The sequence below is a fragment of the Syngnathus leptorhynchus genome, chromosome 4 (genome assembly GCF_054491065.1).
Source record: "Syngnathus leptorhynchus isolate UIUO chromosome 4, UIUO_Slep, whole genome shotgun sequence".
Lineage (NCBI taxonomy): Eukaryota > Metazoa > Chordata > Actinopteri > Syngnathiformes > Syngnathidae > Syngnathus > Syngnathus leptorhynchus.
In genome coordinates, this window is record NC_141198.1 from 5,495,221 (window position 1) to 5,523,158 (window position 27,938).

General features: G+C 40.9%; 2 protein-coding genes across 3 annotated transcripts; one reads left to right on the plus strand and one right to left on the minus strand.

Annotated features, from left to right (window-relative positions):
- Positions 1-964: 964 nt before the first annotated feature.
- Positions 965-8,186, plus strand: rab35b (RAB35, member RAS oncogene family b). The gene is made up of 6 exons (XM_085909661.1): positions 965-1,291; positions 2,933-2,983; positions 3,724-3,847; positions 5,747-5,871; positions 6,431-6,555; positions 6,647-8,186. The coding sequence occupies exons 1-6, from the start codon at positions 1,240-1,242 to the stop codon at positions 6,773-6,775; spliced, it is 606 nt and encodes a 201-aa protein (XP_085765787.1). The 5' UTR covers positions 965-1,239; the 3' UTR covers positions 6,776-8,186.
- A 1,879-nt stretch (positions 8,187-10,065) lies between these two features.
- Positions 10,066-26,736, minus strand: bicdl1 (BICD family like cargo adaptor 1). 2 transcript variants are annotated; one of them, XM_085909660.1, is made up of 11 exons: positions 25,922-26,736; positions 24,693-24,908; positions 19,175-19,291; positions 17,214-17,360; positions 16,773-16,952; positions 16,661-16,688; positions 16,470-16,594; positions 15,693-15,836; positions 15,390-15,520; positions 15,147-15,267; positions 10,066-13,964 (listed from the first exon to the last, which is right to left on the minus strand). In XM_085909660.1, exons 1-11 carry the CDS (start codon positions 26,294-26,296, stop codon positions 13,788-13,790), a joined length of 1,761 nt encoding a protein of 586 aa, XP_085765786.1. In that variant the 5' UTR covers positions 26,297-26,736; the 3' UTR covers positions 10,066-13,787. The 2 variants fall into 2 exon arrangements, with proteins under 2 accessions (XP_085765786.1, XP_085765785.1); XM_085909659.1 differs by having other exon boundaries at positions 16,470-16,688.
- Positions 26,737-27,938: the final 1,202 nt, after the last annotated feature.

The window sequence follows — 27,938 nt, forward strand, 5'->3', positions numbered from 1 at the left end:
AGTGAATTATTTGAATGCATTTTTACACAAGGCCATGATAGGGTTTTTTGTGGTCTTTGATAACTTTATTCTGGCATTTGGTATTAGTGTGAAAATGACCATTTACAATGTGTTGAACACATTTGTTTTCCCAATATTCCATGTTTACAACTTTGTGGACACAATTGCACATTGTACCGTTCCAACATGGCCTAACATGTATGGTTAGGTGAAAATTAGGAACTTTAGAGTTGACCTCAAACCCCATCACGCACCCTTCAGCACGAAGTAGAAGAGAGATAGTGAGGTGCGCTGCAGGTGTTAACAAAAATTCCTTCATACACTATCTTGTGGAATAATGATGTGGAACTACTCAGTTATGGAAATCCGTTTTTCAATTATGCAATTCTCCCCGTGTCTGTGTGGATTTTCGCCGGGTACTCCGATTTCCACCCACATCACCTAAAACATGCATGGTAGGTTGTATATTGCCCGTCGGTGTGAATGCGGATGGTTGTTCGTCTCTGTGTGCCCTGCAATGGACTGGCAACCAGTTCAGAGGGTCCTGCGATGACTGCTGGGATAGGCTCCAGCAAGCCCCCGGCCCCCGTGGGGACAGAAAGGAAGGAATAAAGGAGAATTATCTGCACTTTGAGTATTTCTCTTTATATTTTACTCTTATGTTCATTATCTGTAAACAAGATGTTTTTTTTTTTTTTTGGCTCCTTTATCTATACAACAGCTACTTTTTTCAACCTCTGCTAATGAAACACAAATACAGAAAGGTCAAGTCAACATCGGTTGACACTTTAAGCGACTCAAATCTCATAAAGTGGGAAACAACGGCAAACGTGAACCTTTACCGATTGTCGTCAACCAAGGGACAGTATGTCTTTACGTTGTATATATCAGCTTTATATGACAAAAGTGTGAGGCAATGTTTTTGAATGATACGAGGCGGGCTGGCGGGCGGGCTTGATTCTGGAGCCTGCGCAGTGCGGCCCGATCGGAGAAACAGCAGAGGAGGAAGCGCAGTTTCCGGCCGCTGGCAGCAGAGGGACAGAACTGCCGAACCCCCGAGAAGAAAAAACACGCCGGCTCGGGAAAACGGTTTCCAGCACCGGTAGTGGCTTATTTCCCCCCCCCCCCCGGCAAAATTGGGGGGCCCGTGTCTTTTTTTTCTCCTTAAGAAACAAGGGACTTGCACCACAAACAGTGCAAGAAGCGACACAAGGCGGGGGTGAGCCACAATCCACCGGCATGGCCAGGGACTACGATTACCTCTTCAAGCTGCTCATCATCGGTGACAGCGGTAAATCGACGTCGGGGATGTAGCACGGGCAATTGGCCTGTCCTGTTTTTACACATGGCTATACGTGCTAGACCCGCCATGTCACCATGTTTTGTTTTCTACTCCTTGTGCATTGCTTTTGGAAAACATTTGTCAAGTGTAATTTACTCGGCCGCCATGTTACTGTTAGTGACAGGGCGGAGGTTGTGCGTCCGGGCTCGGCATGTCTGTCGATGAGGCCGGATATCGCCCCCACAACTGAAGAGTTTGTCCCTCGAATGTTTTCCTGTTCTCTTCACGTTACAGATAAAATACGTTAAATGCCTAAAGTCGACCACACATGTATTCACTGGAGTGTTACGGGAGCCAATTCGACCGCTTTTCCGGTTGTTTTTGTGTCATTAGCTGCGGCAGCTAGCATGAAATTAGGCTAGCATGTTTTTGCACGGGCCATGAAACTGTTGTGTTTGCTTGCACTAGCCGCAGGCTAAGGTGATATTACAACAAGGTTAGCACAACGCTTAACAACTGCTGCTGCAACTAATTATTTGGACTAATGTAGATTGTTATCCCGATATTGTTAAAAGGAATGCTGCACTGCAGTTTGTTTAGCATTGCGAGACAGTCACGTTTAAATGAAGTGTTGCTGTTTTGCCGTAACTCCGTGAAATTCATCGTAAAACTGCCCAAGGTCAATGACTATTTCTTTGGAGTTATTTATTCGTTGAATCATCAAGTTATCAAAAAAACCCACGTTAAACAACTACCCGGAACACTCTACTCTCAGTACTGGACCGCTTTGTGGGGTCTGAGGCTCACTCCCATCCATTGTCCATCCAGACACTAGCACAAGCGCATCAGGGGCAGCACACAGATACCAGTGTTCCTTCAGCTGCACTGGGGAACCCCAAGTGACTAACACCATGTTGTGGTAACGAGACCAAAACGCAATGACTGCTGCCTATTTTCAGAACAGACACACACTGGCGCCCTCAAACTTCCACTGTGGTGCTGCTGTTGAAAAGAATTGGATGACTATTCAATTCGCTCCTTGTTTAAATACTGCTTGCTTAAAGTGCTGCTCGTTAAAATAAAGATGTCTCAAACATTTCGGAGCTTATCAATACGTAGTCTCCTTCAAGGCCTCTCATTGTTTGTACCAAATAATGGGAGGCCAAATGAAACTGATAACTTTTACGATTAGAGCTATAAAACACCACCTGACAATCCACAATAGGTTAGCCGATGGTTTGATCCCACCCCAGATTCAACGAAGGAATTTCATAGCCGACATCTCATTTTACTTACTCTTCGCTCTCGCTTTTACACGCCCTTCTCTTCTTTTCTATGCTTTGATGACCTCACCTGATTGGTCATCAGTTTGTTTTCTATAAATCCATTTAATCAGACTTGAATTTTTCCCATTTGTTTGATTCATTACAAGAACACGCCTTGCACCGTTTTTACCTTGTGTGCATGACTTTTAAGTGCAGGATTACTGCACTTATTCTTGTCGACATTGTATTTTGGGTTTGTATTTGTGCCGTGCTGTTGTGCTCGGATTCCCGGCCAATGCGATCAATGGATGTTTGTTATGAGCTGACATAAAACAGTGTCGTTCACTCCCCTGAATCTCATGCTGTCCTTCCATTTCTTCGGCAGGAGTGGGGAAGAGCAGTCTCCTGCTTCGTTTTGCAGACAATACATTTTCAGGTGGGTGACTCTAAATTCAAGTAGTTTCTGACACGAATCAACTGTTGTTAAATGGAATCTAATTAATCAATTCTAGCCCTGGTGGCGCACTGGTTAGCACGTCCGCCTCACAGTTAGGAGGGTGCCGGTTCGATTCCACCGACCCTCCCTGTGTGGCGTTTGCATGTTCTCCCTGGGCCCGCGTGGGTTTCCTCCGGGCACTCCGGTTTCCTCCCACATTCCAAAAACATGCTTGGTAGGCCTATTGAGGACTCCAAATTGTCCCTAGGAATGAGTGCAAATGGTTGTTCGTCTCTGTGTGCCCTGCGATTGGCTGGCAATCGGTTCAGGGTGTCCCCCGCCTACTGCCCGATGACCGCTGGGATAGGCTCCAGCATGCCCGCGACCCCCGTGGGGACAAAGCGGTACAGAAAATGGATGGATGGATGGATGGATGGAATTCTTGCCCCATCGGATTGCCAGCCATAAAGCTTGCAGTCATGCTGCATTCTATTATGAACTTTGTGCTTGTATAAAAATAGGTTGCTCATTGTATGTTATGGTAAGAGTAAATTAAAGTAAAATACTCACAGAGCTGACTGCGGCGTGTTCTACACTTTTGCAATAACTGTGGAGTTTAGCTGTCATTTTAGATGTCCACTAAAGTAAGCCCCCAACATTTGATGTCTTGTATTTTTCACCTCGCAAAATTACAGAGGCTGGTCATAAAATCTGATGCCTGGCTGCATTCATTTTTGCAGGTAGCTATATCACCACAATCGGCGTGGACTTTAAGATCCGGACGGTGGAGATCAATGGGGAGAAGGTGAAGTTACAGATCTGGGATACAGCAGGACAGGAGCGCTTTCGCACGATCACATCCACGTGAGTCGATGAACACACGAACACTAAAATGTCTCCGGTGAGGCTCTGGTTTTGAATAAGAAACCAAGAAATGGCTTTTGTGGTCTTCAAATGTAATCCAATTAGATGAAGCAAACATCCTCATGTCTCAGAAAAGTGTTTCAAAAGTTTAAATTTTATTTTTTTGCAACCTGTTTAAAAAACATTTGACTAAAAAAACTGACGTGATTCATTTGTCAGTTGCATGTGTTTCACTCCTACTTACCTTTTCTGTACTTTAAACAATGTTACCTAAGATTGTATTTAATAAAACCGAGTGGCTGCTGGCAACCACATTCCTGTCATAATGTGGCAGGAAATGACGATAAAATATGAATTTTAATGCAATGCTGAAATCTTCACTGATAGTAATTTAATTTCTGGCTTTGCTGGAAAATTGATAATAAATAAATCAATAAAAGAAAAAGAACACAACTCTTTGGATTTTAAGATTTTGCTGTGGCATGGCTCAAATGACATCGTACGACCTGAGAGTATTCCACTTTAGAGGTCCCATCATGTCATGCTATTTTAAGACTTCTCCAATAAATTAGCTGCGTGTATGTGATTATATATGACTTTTGTTGCAAGAACAGCTGCTCTGAGAACATAAAGAAGCTACAAATATTTTGATGGTTCTACTATTTTTTTAATTCATAATACATGAGCAGCACATCAATATTTTATATATATTTACAGGTCACTCCAAATACACGCGGGGCTGAGTTAGACTTGTTCTCAATAGTATCTGATGATAGTATTTGTATCTGCACACTTGTGAAGAGTAAGAGTTAATCACATTTTACTTCAATTGAAACCCACAAACAAAACACAAAGTGGACATATGTATGTGGTGCCACTGAGACGGTTGATGTGTGACATGAGCCTGGCGTAAATCTTTAGTTGCAGTCTTTGGGAAATGACGTCAACAATGGACAGTGGTCTTATTTTTGCAAACATGTCTCCCTTCTATTTTCTGTCAGTCTCCTCATTGGTGTCTCATGTCAAAGGCACTAACATTTAAGCAGTGACACGACAAGTGAGGAAGTTGCAAGTTGAGAAATGAAATGAGCTCCTACACACAAGACCACATCGAAAGAATCTTTGGAGTGGTTCAGTCAGCAAATATTATCAGACCAGCACATGCAAAGTTGTTAACGATCCAACCCGGAGAACGAGCGTATAAATCTGAGTTGTGGTATTTAATCTGTTAATCTGAAAGATGCAAATAAAGTGGTGGCATCATTGTGCCGATGGGGATTAACTTTCAACAATTAATGACATTTTGAGAGGTTTGGTTGTTTGACGAACATGGTTCTGAATATGAGAGCAGGCTCTGAGATGACTTTTGGACACTAGTCGCCTCCATTTTATTTGAGGGGAGATGATTTGATCCATGTGTGTATATTTGTGTCTCAATGTGTGTCCATGCCGGGCCATTCAATGGTTCCTCATTCACGTAGCTCTTAACAGGCTGCTGACAAACAGCCAGTTCTCCTTCCTTTGCGGTTGTCTGCAACACTCGAGCTGTACATTGTGTGTGGGCATGTTCAGACAACTCTGTATATGCCACACACATGCACACAGTGATGTGGACAAAAGATTCTTTGTGTTTGTTTGGCGCTCCGCAGCGACACTGGGGCCGGCTTTCCGTTTGAAGCTCCAGCTGCAGGTTTACTTTCGACCGGACCGGACTTGACTCGAATCATTTGTATACCACAGATGCTGTCACTCGAATCATTTGCATACCACAGATGCTATTCCAAAAGTCTTTTTTTTCTAGCAATACTTGAGCAGAACACTTGAAACATTTGTCGTATTTGTCGTCAGGTAGGGGTTTCATTTCCTCCATGCTGTAACTCTCCTTTTCCGTGTGCTCAGGTACTACAGAGGAACACACGGCGTCATCGTTGTCTACGACGTCACGAGCGCAGAGTCCTTTGTCAACGTCAAACGATGGTTACATGAAATCAACCAGAACTGTGATGATGTGTGCCGAATATTAGGTGAGTGTTAGCATAGAGAGAAGAATTATTGTTTGTCCAGTGTGGAGACCGCATACACCCATTGGCTGTGACTTGAAATAATTACCTCGTGATGGCCAATACAGGAGCTATAATAAGAATTCTATACACATTTGAAATATCTTAACCCATAACATGCCATGATTCCTCAGAGTATTAAATTTAAAAAAAAAAAAAGTCAGCAGATGCGCTGCTACGAACGAGGGCCTTAGTTTTCCCTCCGCTTCTCTCCAGTATTCGGGATCACGGAGTCCGTGACTTTGCTGAACTCAAGTGTTGACATATGATCTGATTCTTTGGACACATTTGACTCTAAAGATTGTCTGCCCTGATGAAGACCCTGCAAAAAGGAAAAATGTCTTATAAATTTGACACCCCATAGAGAGTTTTTAAGAAGCTTGTCAAATTTGCATTAAAAAAAAAATCGCTTAGTACGCAAGATGAAATCAGGCTATAAAACGGAGACTTGCTTTCAGTATTGTTGGGGTGTTGGAATGTTTGGCGTATTGTTAGAAGACTTCTCGTGTGTTGGCTTTTTCAGTGGGAAACAAGAACGACGACCCCAACTCCAAAGTGGTGGAGACCACCGACGCGCAGAAGTTTGCCGAACAAATGGGCATCAACCTATTTGAGACGAGCGCAAAAGAGAACATCAACGTGGAAGAGGTAACAACGCCAGAGGAAGTAGTTTGTGGGAAGCGCCCCCCCCCCCCCCGCTCAGTGCACCTTTTGCTTTTTTTTTTGTTTTTATGCGCAGATGTTCAACTGCATCACGGAGCTGGTGCTCCGAGCCAAGAAGGAGGTGCTGGCCAAGCAGCAGCAGCAGCAACAGAACGACGTGGTCAAACTCACCCGGAATAGTAAACGGAAGAAAAAGTGCTGCTAGCGATCGTGGCGCCTTGATCGCAACCGGATGGGACTCACAAAGTCAAAATGAAAGATTTACAAAATATACGCTAAAGATTAAAGAGAAAAATATGTGTCCCCTTTGGACTAAGTAATGATGAAGAAATATATGTACAGATTTTATTATTGAAAAGGTCTGATCAAAAAGTCTTATTTGGAATGGAGCAGCAGCGCCTCCTTTACTTCAAGGGTCTGCAACGTGACCACTGACTGCCACAACGCTCCTGTGTACACCCCCCCCCCCCCCCTTCATCACGCCATTGTCATACAAGTCCCACGTCTCATCCTTCCTCTTTCTCTCACTGCACAGGACATTAAGCACTTGAGGAGAGGGGCCTTTCTTTCATGACTTTTTGTTTCTTTTTCTAGCTGCATTCTTTTGGGCTGGGGGAATATTGGGAGATGACGATGGGCAGGCAGGGGACTTGGCTTAAGCACAGCTCACGCCAAGAGATCGAGATGAAATTTCAACATGTCTGATGTGACGACCGTCAAATCAAATGATTGCTAAGTCTGATTCATTGGACAGAGCCAATTTTTTTGCCAAGATGTCTTCTAACCAGGGCTGAGCCAACAACCCTTTTGATTTGACTTATATCTCCTTTCTCTCTCTCTCTTTTTTTTTTTAAGTGCAGCAGAGGTGTCAAGCCGCTGCAGTCTTAATCCACTTTCTGGTGTCATTTTGAATTTTCCTCTCTTTTTTTTTTTTTTTTTTTTAAAACCGTGATACAGTTCAAGGTGGCCATAGTAACGCCTAACGTTTCCCATGGCAAGTCAGTTTGAGCATTTGATATTCTACTAGTTCACTAGTAAACTCATTGTCTTCCCTCGTAAGACAATTTAGTGCTTTTTGTCCAGTCACCCACTCATCAGCGCCTCCTATTGGTCAGTCAGAAGCCAATGGGTGACTGGGCTCCCAGTCCCCTTGCCTGTTGGCTGCTAGCCCAAAATTTGTGGGGGGGAGTCAGTTCTCCTTGTGCTTCCTCTTATTTTTTTTTCGGGAGACGGACAGAGGTGCAGCCATCACATTCATCTGACACAATGCGCTCAACTGACCGCCCCCCTCAACTCTATTATTATGACTTCATTAAGTATGTATATATAAATATTTGTGTTTATATTCAACATCACGGGCATGCACTTAACCATGCCCCATGTGTTCTTTTTGAACACACATCAGCTGTGGTTTGCTGTACACTGGAGAAAAAAAAAAAAAAGAGACATACTATTCAGTTTGCCCTCAATAAATCTAATCTGTAATAACCATTTGAAAAGGAATGAATATTTGACACGTAACAACTGAGTTCATTTGTCAGTGACTTGTGGCCTGACTTCATTTTCAACCTGTGTCTATTTTTGAATTCTGTGAATAAAGTGTGGGAGGAAGTGGAGACTTGTCTCTTATGGGAAGATCATTTGTAGTTTCTTGTCATGCATGTGGTATTACAGTGGGGCACAAAAGCCATCGATTATGCAATTTCTCCTACTTAAACTTACGATAGGTATCATCGGCACACTTCAACTGTAAAAGACGGGATGTGTTAAAAGAGTTTCGGGAAACCAAAATTTAGGATTTTTAGAGAATTATTTTGTAAACTACGGCGGAAAATAAATATTTGATAAATGACAAACATGAAAGGGCTTCTTTGAGGTTTCACGCAAGATAACATTGCAAAATTTCCTGAACTATGCTGAATAACAAAGGGGACTATCATTGAAACACTACACTGATAGGGAATCAAATCCTGAGATGGAACCAAAAGAGAACTTTTCAGCTCATTTGGTGCTTTGGGGCTGATATTCTACCAATGGGACAGGACAACTGAATTAAGAATTAATGGGCTATTGTGAGCTGTGCAATGGCCTTGCCAGTCTCCAGACCTCAACCCCAAGAGAAAATCTGTGGAGAGAATTGAAAACCTGTGTTACCCAGCGACATCCCTAAAACATCACTGCTGTAGAAGAGACCTGCTACAAGGAATGTACCAAAATACCCAAAAAAAACAGCATGCACAAATCTGCTGAAAACCGACAGTAAAGGTTTGACATCCTCTATAATCGTCTAAAATGTTTATATTACAAAGCATTGAATTGAACTTTTGGTACTGACCAAATACTTATTTCTCACCACAATTTGCAACAAATAAAAAAAAATAAAAATAATCCTACAATGTGATTTACAGTTCAATTAGACATTAGAGCAATTCAAATGAAATGTGAATGTTTCTCAAAGGGACCTACTATTTCATTTAACAATTTTACATGCATATAGCATTTAGAAAGTAATTTATACAGTTCTTTAGTTTTATTCATCTCATCAAATAACTGATTCAATCAGAAAAATGAAGAAATAAACAATTTAAAATTGCATTTGATGTAACAGTTGGTCAATTACAATTCATTTTAAGAATAAAGACCATGATTTTTTTTAAAATCATTTTCCTAAATACAATTTACCAAGGACATTTTTAATTGTTAATTAGTAATTTGATTAATTTTAAATTTTTATTTGTCTGAGTTTATTTTAATTTACTTTGCTTATTTGATAGTTGCTTAGTTTTTGAAAATGAAATCAAGAGAAAGAGAAGAAGATATGTATTTCTACACAATAAAAAAAAAAAAATACCAGGAATTAACTCTTCAAACAGGAATGAATTCTTCAAACATCTCGTTTTATATGGAAAGTTTTGGTTCATTACTAAAATACACCCCCCACTATTTTAATTCTAGTTTTCAAACATAGCCTATTTGTCTGAACACAGTGCCATCTTCATCATACTAATGCCTAAAATGGTGACATTGCTAGTAAATACGCACAGACATGGATGTCCACTCTATCACGGGCTCGTGATTGGCTGACGACAAATTAAACGATATAGAAAATGAATTGCTAGATGAAAAATAATCCCAATGGAACACACTGTGTTTCTGTTATAAGCAGACTATTTTGAGTTGATTAGAGGGAGAAAATTCTCTGTAAATTTCTTGAGAAATATTTGGAATAGTTGGAAGTGTTCTCCAAGTGAAAGCGATGTTGTTCGTGGGTAGTGAATGGAAAGTCTCATAGAACAAAAACTCAATGGTGCGCCTGTGTCACACTCACAATTACTCGATTGGTTACACATCACGCAAAATACTTGGTAAACAGCTTTTGAAAAGGATAAAAATGCATTCAATTGGAAAATGACTCAGAAACTCACCAATGTTATAATTAATAACAACGCTACCAAATCAATTCACAAAAGAAACACATGACAAGAGTGACTGGCATTTATTCTTTGAATATTCCACCCGATGTCAAATGTTCAATGTATTGCAACATACATGACCATCAACAACTGTGCACTTTTTTTCTTTTTTTTTAATAAGGCACTCTTCATAAAGAGTTATTATGAATGGCTTTATCAACATAAACAGAGCAGACAGAAACCAGTAATCCATAAGGATGATGCTACCATTGTCATTCTAAACCACTAACATTATGTCACACCATTAGCATAGCACACTAAAACTCTAACTTATAAAAAAAAAGGACAAAAAAACTAATGAAACAAACAAACAATGCAAGATGATTGTAGCGCAAATTACATTCAACTTTGAGCAATTTTTTTCTTTTATTCCAGTGTGCTTCGCTGTTTTGTTATTCCACACTGCTAATCTTTCTTATTCCCCAGCACACACACGTGTTCTCAGAGCACCTTGACCTCAATGACTCAAGGAAGTCAACAAGTAGCTTTTGTTGACAGAGGAAGAAGTCAAGGCCTGGCCTAAGCAGTCAGCTTTAAGAAAAACAACTTGTGTTCAACAACAATAACAAAAAAAACATTGGCCAACATTTTTTTTAATTATTCAATCAGAGATGCAAGTTAAGTTATTGAGAGGATTTTTTTTGGGGGTCCTCATTCCAAATCTGCCCTCATCAAGCTTTAATAATAATCATATTATGATATAGTAGCAGTAGTGTATTTAGTAATAGTTACGAATTAAGGGTTTGATTCAGAAACAGGTGGATTTGCTTTCCTAAAATGTCATTGCTGTAAATTACAATGCATGATATACACAAGGTTTTATAGGTCAAACTTCAACACACAAAAATGAAAATACCTCAAATAACCCGATGCGATAGAAAAATAGACATTTTTGAAAACAGCATCAAATACAGAATAATAATGAATTGAGTTGTTGACATGACACTTTTATATCAATGTTTTCTTTCCAATATGGCGGCCAATGACTAAAATGATTGAGATCATTCGGATTGGTATGGAAATATCAAATTTTTATGAAACCATGATTGTGAAACCATGATTCTGAAACCTCTTTCTGCAAATGATCAGTCTCTCAAGGAAACACAAAACTAAGAAAACATTAAAAAAAAAAAAGTTTTACATAATTTCCTGTTGTTGAAACAATATAGATTTTCTCTTTAGAAATATTCACTTCATCCAGACCTAACGAGACCTTTTTGTTTTGAAATATAATTAAGTATATATATATATATATATATATACTTAAAAATAAAGAAATCCTTCTTTGGGTTTCTCCCTCAAACAACCGCCTGAGATGACATGACGTCTGCATAGGTTTTGAGCTAGCGGCTCAAACTCACTCTTACACACACATGGACAAAGGAACGCGCTAGGTAGCACATAGACATTCACATCACCACACATCACCTCAACGGAAGCCCGACAGCTTAGTGAGAACTCAAAGTGCTCATAAAGTATTGAAGCAGTGAGGATGGAGGTAGACTCCCACGCCCCGCCCCTCCCCGCCCCTCCCTAAAAAAAATAGTACAGTCTATGTAGGGTCTTTCCATGATATGAAATGTAACATTTTGTTGTCCTCCTTCTCACACTCATGTAAACATTGGAAGAATTTGGTTACCTAGGAAAATGTTTCAAATAATTCGAGAAGAGTGTCTTCTCATCAATAAATACATGATTGGGGATATGAAACTCACAGGTTCATACAGACCAACATCTAAGCCTCCCTTTGAGTACTGACTATGGAAAGTAGCCAAGGTAAAAGCAAAGCTAAAGTGCTGAAGAAGAACCTGTTTGGATTAGCTCCACCAAGGAAAGCCTTGTTTGTCTTGTGGCAGGTTAACACAGAGCTTGGTTGGAAGTTTTGTCATCGTAAATGTAGGTCAAGCAAAAGACAGAAAATGACAAAGTGCACTAGTGCTAATGAGAAAAGAATTTGGGGAGCTTCCCAACCAGTACGTTGAGAGAGATCATCAGGTGTGCCGCGGGAAAAAAACAATTTGATTTGTTTTAACAAAAAGGATTATTTACGAAAACGATTTTTTCTTTTTTTCATCCGTACCAGTGGTGTACAATGATGGGCGGAAAATTTAATTCTCTTCCACTAGATGGCCGATAATACACTTAAATCAGGGATGGTCAACTGGCGCCCCATCTACACTCAGAGTGGCCCTTGATTAATTTTTGAAAACAAAAATGGAGCTGATCACTTTCAAATTGTGTTGTTTTCACCGCCAGATAGCAGCAAATGTGCCAAATTAGGTCCGGAAAAGCTCTTTCATGCACAAAAGGATTTTTACCAATTAGTATCGGTTGAAGTAGCGATGAATTCAAGTTTGCTTCATGAACCATTTGTATTTTTTGACGCCTCTAGATGGCACTCTCTGTTTTATATTGGCCTGAAAAGCACACCGATTTGCTATTTCTTTCACCGAGTGGACTCAAAAAGTACATCAACTGGTTCATGAAGCAAAGTTGAAGCTTCATGTTTGAATGGGAATTTTTGATGCCTGGGGGAGAATAAAAAAAAAAAAACAGTATGTGGTTATTCTTAGTTTGTTTCAAAGCCTTTGTAGTTGATGCATTTGAGTATGAAAATATTGGAAGGTATGTTTCTGTGCTTGAGTGGGGAAAAAACACATCTACATACGTTCTCCTTATTTAAATGGTCATTTTTGCCATTTATACTGGTTAGGAAAAGCATGGCCCTCCCTATACATTAGCACTAATGAGAATTTGTGGCCCCTTTAACATTTAAATTGCCCATCCCTGTTGTTATTCATACAATATAAGGATGGGATTTGTTTTGATGAGCAGATTTCATGCTGAGGAAGTAAACTGGGAGGGGATCATCATTATTAGAGTATATGGGGAACTTTCACAGCTCATCACTATTCAATGTCCACCCATTGCCTTTAGATGGGGGCAAATTATTTTGATTGGAAAAGGCAGTGGTCTGAAAATGAAGCTCCTCTCCTCACTTCAACATCATTCCTTGGCTCCAAAATGCCATAGGATGGTACCAAAGCAGTTTATTATTTTATTTATTTACACAAGAGCTTTGGCTTGAGGTTTCTAGTAAATACCATGTTTCAACCCCAAAAATCCACAAATAGCTGAATGAATGCCCAACCACAAATACGCCAGGCCGGGCGGGGATCACTGTATTTGGAATATTTTTGTTTGGTGGCTTGCCTTCATATTTTTTCCAAGGTAAAACAGAAATTGGAGTGGCTTTGTATTCTGACATTTCTGAATGAACTCCTAAAGTAACAATTTAGGTGCTGTCACGGAAGTATCACCATGATCCAGCTGCTCCGCTATGGCGAACATACGTGTCATTAGCCGGACACGATGGCGGCAAACAGTGACCGTTGCTGCAGCATTTAAGTTCCTAACAAGCTCGGCAGTGGGAAGAAGCGATGGGTCAGAGGCACTACAAGGAAACCTTCCTCAATAGAAGTAAACGTTTGGACCCTGATCATGTCCTGCAAGTGGCCTTTTAGAAGAAGCTCTGCCGTATGTGTCATCAGAATTAGACAAGGAGCATTGGGAAAGATAAAGTGCAAAGTACAAACCAAGCTCCCCAAACCGCTGCGTGTGTGTGTGTGTGTGTGTGCGTGTGTGTGTGTGTGTGTGTCCCACTGCTTGTCTTTGGCTGCGTCGTATGTTGTTATGTCACCCTTTCTTCTTCACGCAATCTGTTGTTGATTCTGTCTCCTGTGCTCAGTTCTTTTTGAAAAAAGAGAAAAGTCTTCGGTCCCGGTCAGAGAGGCGGAGAGCTCGTCTGGAGGACTGAGCCCCAGGAGCTCTGGATGACCTGGACGCGGAGGATGGGGTGGTGCGCCACTCGTCCTGGTGCTTGTCCATTAATTGCTGGTCAATCACTCTGTGCATGTCGTCCTGCGAGAACAATTGTATAAACTACTCACAAATATTGACCTTTCCAGGTGAGCTTGAGGTGACCTCTAAAACTTTGAATGCCAAATTGAGAACTACTTTTTCAGTTCCTACCCCGAATTATTATAATAATTTTTTTGACAAGAACCACTGCGCAAAACCTTCATGGAGCTTTGAGTGGCAGTTTTCTGCTAGTTTCCTTTATAAAATTTTCGAATGACATGGGACTATTGTTGAAATTAATCTAATCTAATTAAATTAATTAATCTAAACTAGGGTTGGAGGCGTGCTGGAGCCTATCTCAGCTGTCGGGTTGTATATAGCCTGAAAATATTTGGTGCTCAATTCCTGATAAACTATTGGTGCAACCCCAGGATCTGGCCACCAGGAGGCTCTTTACACAATAACGTGTCATCGCTGGAAGTGAAAACTAGTAAACAGTCTGACTGATCATTAAACCTTTTTTGGTGAAGATTTGTCTTTGTCTAAGACAATCTTGATGATGTTTGAGATCAAGGGTGCAGGTTCACTTGAAGTGGCGACAGGTAAAGACAAAACCATGGGTTACATAGTTTCAGCTGGGTGGGGTTAGTTAGTGCAGGTTGGAATGATGGGATGGTGCAGGTGGGCTCACCTCTAAGGCAGGAGAGGGTGTGTACCACAAGGGAGAGGAGGGTGGTACGGAGGTTGAGAAAGGCCACTAGATCAGAAACCACAAGAGCCATACTGTAAAGAGCCCTGAGGATGCAAACTGTGGGCAGGAAGGTGAGAGAGAGGAAAGAGCCAGTAGTTACAGAAGAGGAAGGAGCGGGCAGGGACAGAACCAGTGTGACCACAAGGCAGGGTTTAAATGATTTAAAGGAAAAAAAAAAAAAAAAAAGGGAGCGGGAAGGTGCTTCTTAAGCAGGGTACACATATTAATAATCTGGCTTTTTTTAATTATCTTATCTTCTGCTACTACTTTTCTAATCCTTCTTCTTGTTTTTTCACAACTCTAACTGTCTTTGTACTGAATAGTTTTGTTGTTCCTTCACAAAATTCGTCGCATGTGTACCCAACTTGAGTGAGTGAGTTCCTGTATGATTCTTACCGCATTTTTACCACAGAGTAGGAAGAGATGTCTTATTTGCGGAGGTGATGGAACGCATGTTTTTTAATTGAAACGTCTCTATTATGACAACTCACCTGCCAGGCCTCCAGCTGCTGTGACAGATTGAGTTTCTGCTGGATGGCATCCAGAAGCTGACTATTCAGAGACATGATGTCTATTTTACACTTGGCTAGCTCCATCTCCACTGCCTTCTTCCTGAAAGACACACACAGTGACAAGTTGGTGATAGTGACAGACCAAAATACTGAAAATCTTTTTTTCAAGTAAAATTCATCAAATAATGTTTTGTTGTAATTGTTTTGATCTGGTAAGCCTACTTGGCTATGGCATCATCTCTGTCTTTAATGGCACTCTGGAGCTGCTCGCTGGGTTCTCGGACCTCCGCCATAGTTCTCATCCGTTCCGACTCCTCTTGGAGGGAACATATTTCCACTGAGAGCAGCGCCATCTGTAGGTTTGATGGGGAAACGACATGGACGTCAATGGGATTCTGCTTTGTTTTTGATAAGATAGTTAGGGTGCATATGTACTGTACATGTTTGTTTGTTTTTTTGTTTTTAAGTGCGTAATTGTGTAATCAGTAGCGTGTACAAGTAATGGGCCCAACTTTTCACAAATACCTGATTGTGCAGCTGTAGCAGCTCCTCTTTACTATTGTGCGTCTTGTCCTGCTCAGCTTCATACAGCTCTCGAATGTCTCTCAGCTCTTCTCCCAACTTCTTTACTTGTTCCTCCAGAGCTTCCTCGTCACTGCGCCGAGAACCCTTTCAAAAGCAAACGCATAAAAATGGGATTCTGTTGCCATGTAATATATATTAATGATGTGACCCACAAGGTTAATAATTACTGAACTTCAACATTACCTTTTCTAAATGATCAATTTTAGTGTCCAAATTAGATCCTTGCTCAGTTTCTATTGGACCGCTAACTTTAAACATTGTCAGCCAGGAAGACATTTTCTTGGCAAAAGGTTTTGTTGTTGTAAATGAAATCTCCCAAGGCCCCACATGAATCATTTATAGTATATAGCAATCATATCCAAGATGTAGAAGGTAGTGTCTGGGAAATTAAGCTTCAAATTTGCTTCATGAATCGGTTTCGAATCCTCTAGAGAGCACTCGCTGCTCTACATTGACCTGAAAGCACACCAGCATTGCCATCGAATGGAGTCAAAAAGCGCATCGACTGGTTCATGAAGCAAATTTGAAGCTTTATTTCCCCATCACTATAAAACGGTACGGAGGATGGAATCCATCCAACCATCCATGTTCTATATCGTGCTTATACTCATTAAGGTTGCGGATGAACATGAGACTCTCTCAGCAGTCAACCACAGGGCAAAATATACTACCCATAAATAAAAGCTGGTAAACTATTGGTAAACTCTCCATGGGTACCGTTGACTCGTTGCCATCTAGCAAGTTCTGTGTTAGTCTGCGTAGTTCTAGCAAGCTGGCATGAAGGCTCCCAGTTGGCACATCCTTGGCAGAGGACGTCTCCGAAGATTCGTCCATGGAAGAATCTGTGGATAGCGCCGAGTCTGTGACATCATTCCCTCGAAGATGGGAGCACAGCGAGCGCACCTCACAATAAGCTTCCCACAACTGAACACGTAGCTTTGGATGGAGAGACAAAGAGACAAAGTAAGAATTTGAATTGTTCTCTGCGTGACTTGTGGCTGATATTGGAGTTTGCTTTACCTGCTCCCGCTCCTGCTCCTGCTCCTCTTGCTCCATGCTTTGCTCTATCTCACACATCAGGCTGGACTGGTGGGGGGTGAGGCTATGCAGGCTGGTCTCCTCCGTTAGCTCCTCTAGCCGAGCCGTTAGCTGCCTGTGCGACAACTGAACTTCCTGAAGCTCCACTTGACTCTGCCGCAACTGAACATACATAACGACAACTAGGCTTAAAATAGAAAAAAATATATCTTAAAGCAAGTACAGTGAATCCTCTAAAGTCAAACCATTACATGTTGCAATGTTTTGCTGTCTCACGTGAAAGCATGCTTGATCGATGATTTGAGGAGCATATAATCCACCAAATACTGGTTAAATTCCAAATTTGACAACTCTTTGGAAGGTCCAATGTACAAACACAGAAAGTCAGTGCAACGCGACTCGGTTGTTGTCGAGCTTTGTTACCTGTAGGTCCTTTTCGTGACACTGCTTCTCCAGCACGAGCGTCCTATCTCTGAGATCTTCCACAGTATTCTTGAGCACTTCGTTCTCCTCCAGCATGGCATGCACCCGCCGTTCCAGCTCCATCTTCCTCTCCGACAGCATCGTAATCTAACGTGTTCGGCATCAGTGATTAGAAATGACGCCCCATTTAAAAGGTCTATGGGTACAATAAGCCAAGGATTGCCTTGATTTTCAGGTCGAAAGCAGCAAAAAGCGTCGTCGGCAGACTTAATTAAAGGCTAAATATTGCGCTGTCCCGTCTGGGGGCAAAGCGGGATCTTACATGAGATTAAAAAATACTCCCACCGGTTTTAAGAATGCCTGTTGCCTAGCACAGGCGTAGGCGGTAGGAGCCACCCTCGTCTTAGGAATGTCTTCCTGATAGGGTAGCGCCTACACAAAGCTTGATATCAGCTTACTCAGCAAGTGACGACCTTCAACATATTCTTGACAGTGGGATTTGGATTGTTTTGGCCTAAGCAGATATAAAACTAAGCTTAAATGAACAACAATATGGGATCATTTGATGCATTCTGGATTTGACCTACATCTGATAACCTACTTTACACTGCGGCAATATTTTGCTACTTGCAATTATTCTAAACATTTAGAGCCACAATAGTCTTTTAGTCACAGAGATCGAATTCCAGCAGTTGTCTTCATGTATAATCGAAGCGATGGAAAAGTGGAAGCAACCAGACATTGCAACGCCTCAGGTAAAAAAAATAGAACACACTCTTTCTCCCAATTACTGTACAGGCTTTGCAGTCAGGGTGTTTTCCCTGCTGTCACTTAGGGATTGACAATCCTCAAGACAAACTATAATTTCATGCAAGTAGTGCAGAAATTCATCCTTGGATCCACCCCTCCCCCCTTGTTTTCATTTGTTGGTCATAGCATTGTGGACTCTTTCAACTCAAATTCAAGCCATCATTCAAACCTTGTTTGTATACTTTTAAGGAAGCTTCATGCAGCATGCAGTAAGGCCACACAACACTTGCTAACCACTCACTTCGAGTCCTTGCTGCTCCAATCAGGAAGGAGGGAAGAATAAGTGAGCAAGATACAAAGAGAAAGAGGAAATATTGAGAATATCCTAGCATGAATTTTTTAATTGCAAAACTATTACTGCAGTCAGTGGTTACCAACCTTTTTGGACTTGTGTACCCCTAAACCTTTTTTGTCATACCATCAGCAACCGCTCACTCATACGTGTTGATGATTCTCCATGTAGAGAACAGATTTTATTGATTCATTTTATTTTATTTATACGTTTCCTCATTTTGAACATTTAATTCTTCGGCATTGTCTTCTTTTTAACTTAATTAAACACAATAAGTGCTATAAATAAAAAAATAATGATATAATAATAATAATAATTGAATCCTTCAATTTGTGTGGCCTTGGAAGGAAAATGTTTGGTCACCCCTGCCCTGATTGGGAATCACTGACATAAGTGACAGCTGATCTCTGACACAGAGAAAATGAGTTTCCCTTTGGTGGAATTTTCTTCATTAAAATCACCAGAAACAAATTGTGTCAAATCATGAGCTTCATATATGGTGTGTCAAATGATTCCAACAGTGAGTTAAACGCATCCAATAGATGGTTTATAAAAAAAAACAACCACTAATCCAATCTTATGTTTTTAAAACTGGCTCACAGTAGCTGGCCAGAGCTTCAAGTGAGTTAGCATCACAGATAGTTTTATGGGTGTGGTCACATTCTAAATGTGGTATTTGTGTTTTGAAACAGTCCAGATGTTCCTAGTCAGCTGTCAGGGTCTTCAAATAGAAATAGTAGAAATGACTAAGATAAATAAAATGATTTTTTGACAGTACTGTATAGCTCGGGCGAGTGGAACAATACATGCCAAGTGTAATTTTCGTTGAGGTACATCGCCCGCGCTGATAATGGCTTACTTCAGCTTGGAGCGTTTCTAGACGTGTCATGTGCTGGCTTGTAGACGTACTCTTCTCCCTGAAGTCGTCCCGTAAGGAATGCACCTGAGTGGATAGCTGCCTCTCCACATCTGCAGCCTGATCAGACAGAGATTATTAAAGTGAGAGAAATACTAACAATAATTCAAACAAATACAGACACACACGCACACGCGCACACACATTGCAGGCAATCAACAACAACTTGAGTTCTTCCCCCTGACGGGAAACTCGCTGCGCTGTTTACACCATCTGTCAATCCTCCCACCTAAGTCTGTTCCTGTAAATGTTATCCTATGAAAACAGTTTCCCAAAATGTCAACTGTAGAGAGGATCTTTCCAGAATGTGACCAAGTTGGGCGTAGCTAGAGTCTTTGTTATTGTTGCCAGTTAAACTTCCACTTTGGATTTAGTAACTATGCCAAGGAATTTTAGTGCATTTTCCTGTGGTGTTATTGGGAAATTCTAGAGCTGGAAATTTTTAACCCTCTTTGTCCAGACTGCAGGCTTCACTAGGGCAATGCAATTAATCAAAATTCAATTACAATTATGAATATTACACTGCACATTTACAATAGTTATGAAAATGAATTATTACATTTGTTATAAAAAACCTAATATTATTAACCCAATTCACTGTTCATACAAAGAAACTATACTTGAATTTTGTAGATTGTTGGGTTTTTTTTAGCTAAAGGAACTTACATGATTATAGCCATTCAATGAAATGTGTTATAGTATTTTAGTTTGAACATTTTCTTGTTCCATATACCACACAAAAACTATATGATCGTTGGAATCATTACCAAAATAATGACGCTAAATATTTTTTTTCATAATCAAGCAGCCCAGGCTTTGCCATAAAGCTCACCCTCACCTCCATAAAAATGTCATTGTGGGAGGAGCCAAGGTATGAAATAATGCACAGTCAACTGCTTTGCACTGGCAAACACTACTTTCACGGCGATTAGCATTGATATGTATGTAGCATGTGTCACAATGTACAAGTAAGTTTAATTCATGATTTAAAAATCATTTTTAAAGCATTCTACTTTGGTCATAAGAGCCAGAGCTGCATGATGCTCTCCGCTTTACGGAGCAACCAGATGTGCAGTCTGTCATGGCCACTTCAGGGTCAACTCACGGGAATAAACTTGAATGACATGGTGGCAGACTGAGATCATGGCTGACTGACACATTGTCTACTCACTTAATCTGCCAATTCCTCACATTGCTTGTTTTCATCATGATGCGGAAAAGATGATGGAAAGAAAAAGTGGTCGTGAAGTGGTAGGCAGGATAAAGAAAAAAACTTGGATGGATTCATTTTCCAGTTTTGGACTGTACTCAAACTTGCATTAAATGCGGATCACTTAGAAACACAATGCTTCAAAAATTCCCACTTTATTTTTTGGTACCATTCCTTTGAAGAAAGAAAACCAGCAACGGAAATAAGTTGGAACTGACAGAAGTAATACTAAAAAAAGACTGCAATCAATTTTTGTCATAATTCAAACTGGTCTGGACAAAATTTATGTTACTCACAACGAGAAACATAATTCACTCTGGAATGTCTGAGAACAGGGAAACTGGATAGAATAAATTTCCCATCGGTTTTCAGTTTGCATGGTTCTGCAGTTGTTATAGCAACCAGAGAGAATTAGGACTGATCAATGAGTAGTGACCTCAGCTCTTTTTGGACTTTTCTGGATGGGAAAATTAACCTTATTTTCATAAGTGGGGGCTGACTGATTTAATGAAAGTGCTCAGCTAAGGCAGAAAAATTAGGGCAAAATCATTTAGAGTCCAGTGCATCATCATCATGTAAGTCCAGTACACTACCAATGGAGACACAACAGGCATTAAAAGCGTAAAGTTATGTATCTGTCCTGTATTATTTGGGAACTTAAAAGAGAAGTCAAGCCCAAAAATGTCTTAACAATAATATGTGGTATGTGCCCCTATTAGCCTAAACACGGCACGGTATTATTTGGGAACTTAAAGGAGAAGTCAAGCCCAAAAATGTCTTAATATGTGGTATGTGCCTCTATTAGCCTAAACACGGCACTCGGATTAATATTGCGTTTGTGGAATAAGAGTTATGCAGCAAAATTGACCCCTTTTCATCCATTTCTGGACCCGGCCATTTTACCACTCGCTGTTGACTGAAAGTGACATCACAGTTGCCAGGTCACAGGTCACAACCAATCACGGCTTTTGCTTTCTGAAGCTGATACCTTGCAACTGTGATGTCATTTTCAGCTGATAGCAAGTGGAAAAATAGCCGCCCCTTGAGAAAGATAAAAACAGGTACACTTTTCCTGTTTAATTTAATTCATATTCCTCAAATGAAACATCAATCACAACACTGTATTTCTTACTTGTTGGGCTGCACAGAACATATTAATACAAAGAACATTTTGGGGTAGACTTCCCCATTAAAGACAGGTTCAAAACCAATAAAAGTAAAACCAAATACAATACTTTTGACTAAAAAATGTTCTTCTTCACCTAAATCTCTGACGTTTGCCTGCAGACAGACTGTTGTCAGGGTGAGGGCTGTTGTGAAAGCGTTATATGAATAAAGATGTATTGTTCCTGTACCGGTTCGTGGATCATTTGGTACCGGGCAGCAAAAGAAAGAATATATAACTTGCATTATTTCATTTTTATTTATCTGAGTCTGATTGATCTTTTATTTTGAAAAATGGACCGCATTCTCTCCTACACCTCGGTGACGTGAACATACCATTACTCAAGTTATGTTGTAGGTGTGATGTTATGAGGACTTAGCTAATAAAGTTGCATAGTGAATACACGTTCTTTACTGTATTATACTGTGGTTTTCGCAAACAAAATTTCCCATGGAATTAAGGGTTGAAGGATGTATTGGGACCGTGGTGTTTATGTGGCAACGCAATTCCGTTGTTGTTCTTCCTATTCCTCTTTTTATAAGTATGTCCGGTAAAGTCTTTTGCGACACACCACCTGCGTCTACTTTCCTTCGGCACCACAATACCATTGTTTTTATGCCGGTCGTATCATTTTATTTTGTTGCATTTATCCACCACACTTTAAAAGCCGGCCCTTGAAAATATTCTGACAATAATCCTTCGTGCTAAAAAGGTTGTGGACCTAACACACCAAACAGGACCACTCATGTTCAAGCACATGTGCTGAGGTCTTTGATGAAGCTATTCATTCTGCCGGTTCCTGTTTAACAATTCATGTGGTCTACACACAAACACACTTATTTGGATGAAGTGGCTATTCATTATTTCTCTGCAGCTATTATGAATTAAAGGACAAGTGGTTTGGAGAATGTATTGTGAACTGCATAAATACAGCACACGATTTACCAACTAAGACTGAGTATGAACGCGTTCAGCAAGGAAAGACCGTAGTCGGATTTAGGCCGACCGAATCAGGCCAGAAATAAAGGCAGAAAAGTGAAGTCATTTATTTCGACTTTCCCCCCTCAATCTATATGTTACCTGTTGATAGTAACATGAGTGAGGGGCTCAGTTGTTTTGCTTCCCAACTCAATGCATATGGCAAGGCTATTACCACGGATTATAGCCTAATCTCCTTCTGTGTTGCATTTTACATCATTTCCCTTTGAATGCCCTGCTTCCAAGACCATCTATTTGGAGCCACTTGAGACATTATTCCAGAGGTCTCCCTTTAATTATTGCCAAATATTTACCAAAAGGAGGTTCTAGGCATGTGATGGCCAATGAAAAAAAAAAGGATGTTTTAGCCTATTATTTCAGAGATTGAAATTTAATTGGATCGCCATCAGCAGATGTTTTTCGATTGTTGGGACAAAAGAAAATAGCATGTTTCTATCAAGCAGTTCCCCAGGGGGAGTTTATGTCGCGCCATCCAATCAGACTTGTAAACAGTTGACATCACTTAGTGACAGCCCATTGCTTAGTAATGAAGGACAGGAGGGAGGCAGGGGTGGGGTGTAGCAAGCTAATGAGAAAACTAGAAAGGGGGTGGAACAAGCGAGTAAGCACTGTGATTGACCTCATTTGTTCTAGTAAGCAAAGTAGTCATCTTCTTGCGCAAAAAGAAATGGATCGTGAGATTTGAGTCGATGCAGTAACCAACTCTTGGGAATGCCATAACAATAACATACAATATGTTTCCCCCACATCATCAGAAAAAGGCGTTGAGTGCTGTTGTGTTGCTTGAGAGCTACACGACAGATTGTTCTTGCACTCTTCTAATTAGAATATGATGATGCCATTGGGGCAGGTGCTGATTATTATAATAATAATCTGATCAAGATGAGAGGAAACCCAGGAGCTAGATGCAAAATATCGGTCATCTCTTATCAGCATGTGCGAAGCAGCAGGAGAGAGAAGGATCAATGTACACCGTTCCAAAGGGAGATTAAGACGTGCATGTCAGCTTTTAGGTGTAAAGCTAGTCTGAGGCATTGGGCCATGTGGCATTTGTACCCTTTACTGGCCTCACTGCCCTGGTTAGCTATTACGCTAAACTATGACATCACTCCTTTTCTCTGTGATAGAGCTCTTTGCAGAGTATTTCGACACATAAAAACACATGACCACTGACTAGACAGCAGCCTGGTATAGATTACACAGCATAGGATTACAAGTATAGTGAAACATTCAAGGTTAAATACCCCTAAAATATGACAACTGAGAATTCCACCAATATTTAGCAGCATGGTGATTAATACATGTGGCTCACAGACAGTTGAGGTTCAGCATTTGGCCTTCCCATTTGGAGTTTTAGTTTTATCTTTGTGCCTGTGTGGGTTTCCTCGAGCTATTGCGGCTATAACATTCAGAATATTTTGTACTTTTCTTGTTGGTCGGCATTACTGCATGAGGCGTTACCGACTAAACCTAATTTAAAGGACACATATGGAAAACTTTTGAGGTGAGATGCAAATTTTAGTACTTCTCCTAGCATGCCGTCACAGTCATTGTTGATAAAGATTTTATGATGGTCACAGCTTGACCCTGAATATATTTTTCTTTTTTTGGCCTTGTATACACTTCACTCTAGTATATGTTATCTCAAACTGGTCATTAAATGACACCAATTACTGTCAGTGTCCGGGTAGGGACCATTTCCCACTAATGCAATTGATAATAACCGCCTTGAAATACCTGTCAATTATGCAGAGTGGTATTCCAGGGTATTCGCTCGAAATTATTCAGCATGAGAAGCTTCAAAAGCACACCTTTCACATTGGTGACTGAGTGACGTATGATCCCCCTGTGCAACTGGCTGAACATCTTGTCATGCAGGCAGAATTGAATTCAACCGAGAGACCCAGACAAGTTACAAACCAAGGAAGAAATGAACACGTGTATTTTGTTTGCATGCGCTTTTCTGTTGCGTGGAAGAACACTTAAGGCCACGTGAAACAAAGCCCACACTAATTAAATCCTCTTTCTATGCTGCCTAAAGCTTTAAACACACTGAAACACACTCACACGCATGCACTATTTCTCACCCTTCTAAGTTGTTCCAGCAATCTGTGGTTTTGTTCAGATAGCTCACTGATGGCCTTAGTTTTGTCCTTGTCCGCCTCCCTCAGCTGGACCTGATGTTGCTCCAGTTCTCCCTGCAGCTGCTGGACGTCGGACTCCAGCTCAGCTACGCGGCACTCCCACTCCCCCTCTCGATTTTCCAGACGCCAACGCAACTCATGCTTCTCCTGCTCCAAGTGCTGCCGGAAGACAAGTGGTACAAGATTAGATATTCTATCAGTACTACCAACATTCACCAATACACAATTTTTTTTTAATTTTTTTTTTGAAACAAATTCTAAACACTCATTTCATACACAATTAATGTTATGACTTGACTTGGAGGGAGAAAAGTGAAGCTTTTTCTTCCTTCAGCCATTTCTCAAGCCTTTGTATTGCATCTCTTTGTTTAATTTATTCTTAATTAATCTTTGATTGAGATAACGATAATCAAAAGCAAATTTCATGCTTGTCTCTTAATGGCTGTGACCAGTAAGTTAATTTGCTACTAACAATGGCTATAATCACACTTTAGTTCCATCAAGTTGCTGATTGGATAAAATTGAGTGGATGGTAAACAAAGTATTTTAAAAGAACAGGCGCACCAACACAAGTTAACACCAGAAACAACATCAATGGGTCTGATATTGGGAAGCAGCTTAATTCTGAGCTGCATCATGAGGATGAATATGGATCAAAGGCCTGAACAGATGTACAGTAGATTCAGGGAGCTTTATACGGTGAGGAGATTAGTCTTGTGTTTTTTTCTCAGGCCAAATGTTGGTTAGTGTAAAGGATTTCCTAAAAACAACAACAACACGGTGTTTATTGTTCACATGCTCTCGAGGTGAGCAATACAATTCAGTACAAGATTGACCAGAAGTTTGACCAAAGTTATTATGATTTATTTCCTGCAAGTAAGGCCTACCAGTAAATAAAAACAGCAAAGCACGCCATGAAAAGTACCTTGAGATAACTTTTGTTGTGCACTGGATGAAATTGAATGACTCGAATTAGGAGAAGCTTGAAAAGAAAAATTCCCATTGGCCTTTGAGATAGTTTAACTGTCCTGAAAAAGTACAGTACCACTTATAGGTCGATCATTCCATGAGGCCTGAATGATACTACCCAATTGTTTTACGTTAACAACAAATCTTTGCCACTGTAAGTACATAAATCTAAGAAGATTATTTCTCGATGGATAGCTTCTTACCTCTAATTTGTTGTTGAGGTCTTTGTGCATTTTTTCATATTGCTTCGTCAAATCTTGGTTTCTTTCTAGTAAAGCTTTGCCCAGTTTGGCAGCTAACACCAAATCCTTTTCCTTCTGGCGGAAGAGAGACAGCAAGTCGGCGTTATGGTCCAACGAGAGCTCGCCCGCGATATCCTGCTCATCGCTGAGCATGGCCAGTTCCTCCTCCAACGCCACGCCAAGGCCTCCGGAGCCGGCATGGTGCAGCGGGTGAGCCGGGCCGCCTCCGTGTTCATGAGCTGCGGGTTTATGGCACGGATCCATGGAGTCGCTGTCCAGCTCCAGTGGTGCTGAAGCCACGCCAGACGTGCTCAGGTCGAGGCAAAACGCAGACATGGTTCAACTCCCCGGCCGGCAGGACGAAGGACGAGCAGCCAGATAGGAGCAAACGGCTTTTCTTTTCTTTTTTTCTTTTTTTACACCGAATGAAGCCACCCCGCTTGGACCGGGTTGGGCTGACCACACCGGCCTGTCATGGAAAATTCATCCATCCCTCAACGATTCTCCTTACTCGTCGTTAACTTCCAGCCAGCTCTGCTTCGGACTGAATCACAGCGAACAACGCCTCCCTCGTCTGCGGCTCACTTACCGGCTGTTGTTAACAAGGACGTGGTTATTAAACGTGAGAAAGAAGAAATGTTTAATCATGGTATAATCCACATCAATGAGTTCTCCACTGCGGTCTGTCGGTGAGCGCCACCCCGTTGCAGGGCTTTGGGTCCTCCATTTTACTGACGCTCGGTTACTCAGGAGACATTAGTCTGGCGATAAGAAGATCTGAGCGCCTGCTCAATAGCGTCTCGTGCCCTTCTTAAATGCGCGCTCCCGCCGCGCCAGTGACGTCAGATGCAACCTGTTACAAGCGAGCATCCCATTGGCTGACACTGATAGCGCCATATTTTGGTGCCTCTTCTCACACATTTGTATATGATTTCCTCCATTAATGAGCACGAGGAACAAATGACGCGGACTGCAGTCCGCCATAACAGCATGGGATATATGCGTCTGAAAAGCAAGGGGACTGGTGTCATGAACAATTTGTTTCAAGTCCAAACAACAGTTTACATGGTTTTAACCCCCCTCAAGTAGAATGCACTTTCCCATCCTTCTCTGACACGCTTCAATGCACTGCTGAACGGAATCTTCTGGAATGCTCTTCATCAATTCAAAGAACACTTAAAAAAAATTTACACTAGAAAATTATAGTAATTGAACTCTTTTGCTTGTCAGAGATATAGTCCAAATCTTATTTATTTAATTTTCTTTCCAGAATATTATTGTATAAACTGCTTTCCTTTCCAAAATTATCTTCCTCCGATAAATTAAGTTTCTGTATTTCGAAAAAAATAATTAGCAACCATGTTAAGAATTATGATATATAAAAGGGGTAAGAAAAAACAAGCAATAGCTTCTCCCTTCTCCTTTTTTGAACATGTTGAATTATTTGCCTTATTGGCATAACATGAAATTATGTGAAAATGTGAAAAAATAATTTTGTGTTTGGTCGATCTTATGTTAAAAAATAAACTTCAAACTTCATCTCCGTCGTTACAGCCTTCTTAATGGCCTCCACGTCTTCAAAACGGGTCCTCTTCTTGATGACCCCATTAAGCTTGGGAAAAAGAAAACAAGTCACATGGAGCAGGGTCAGCTGAGTAGGGATGTTGTTCTGCCATGTTGTTCTAATCATCATTCAGGAGCCTTGGCACCATTTTTACACAGACTTTCTGCATGCCCAAATCTTCCGTGATAATCTTCCGAACACTGTCCTTTCTTAGTATGTCCAGCTGTGAACAGTCAACTGACGATAGTGACGCGCAATCTGCTTTACCTGCTCCACATTCATTTTAGTCCTGCTCGTTGAGGGTCTCCCATTCCAGGAGTCATCTTCCACCTCCTCGCATGATGGGTTATCTTCATACACTTGCCTAAGCATTTCAAGTGCTTCTGACAGTTTTCCCCAAGGAGACTAAAAATG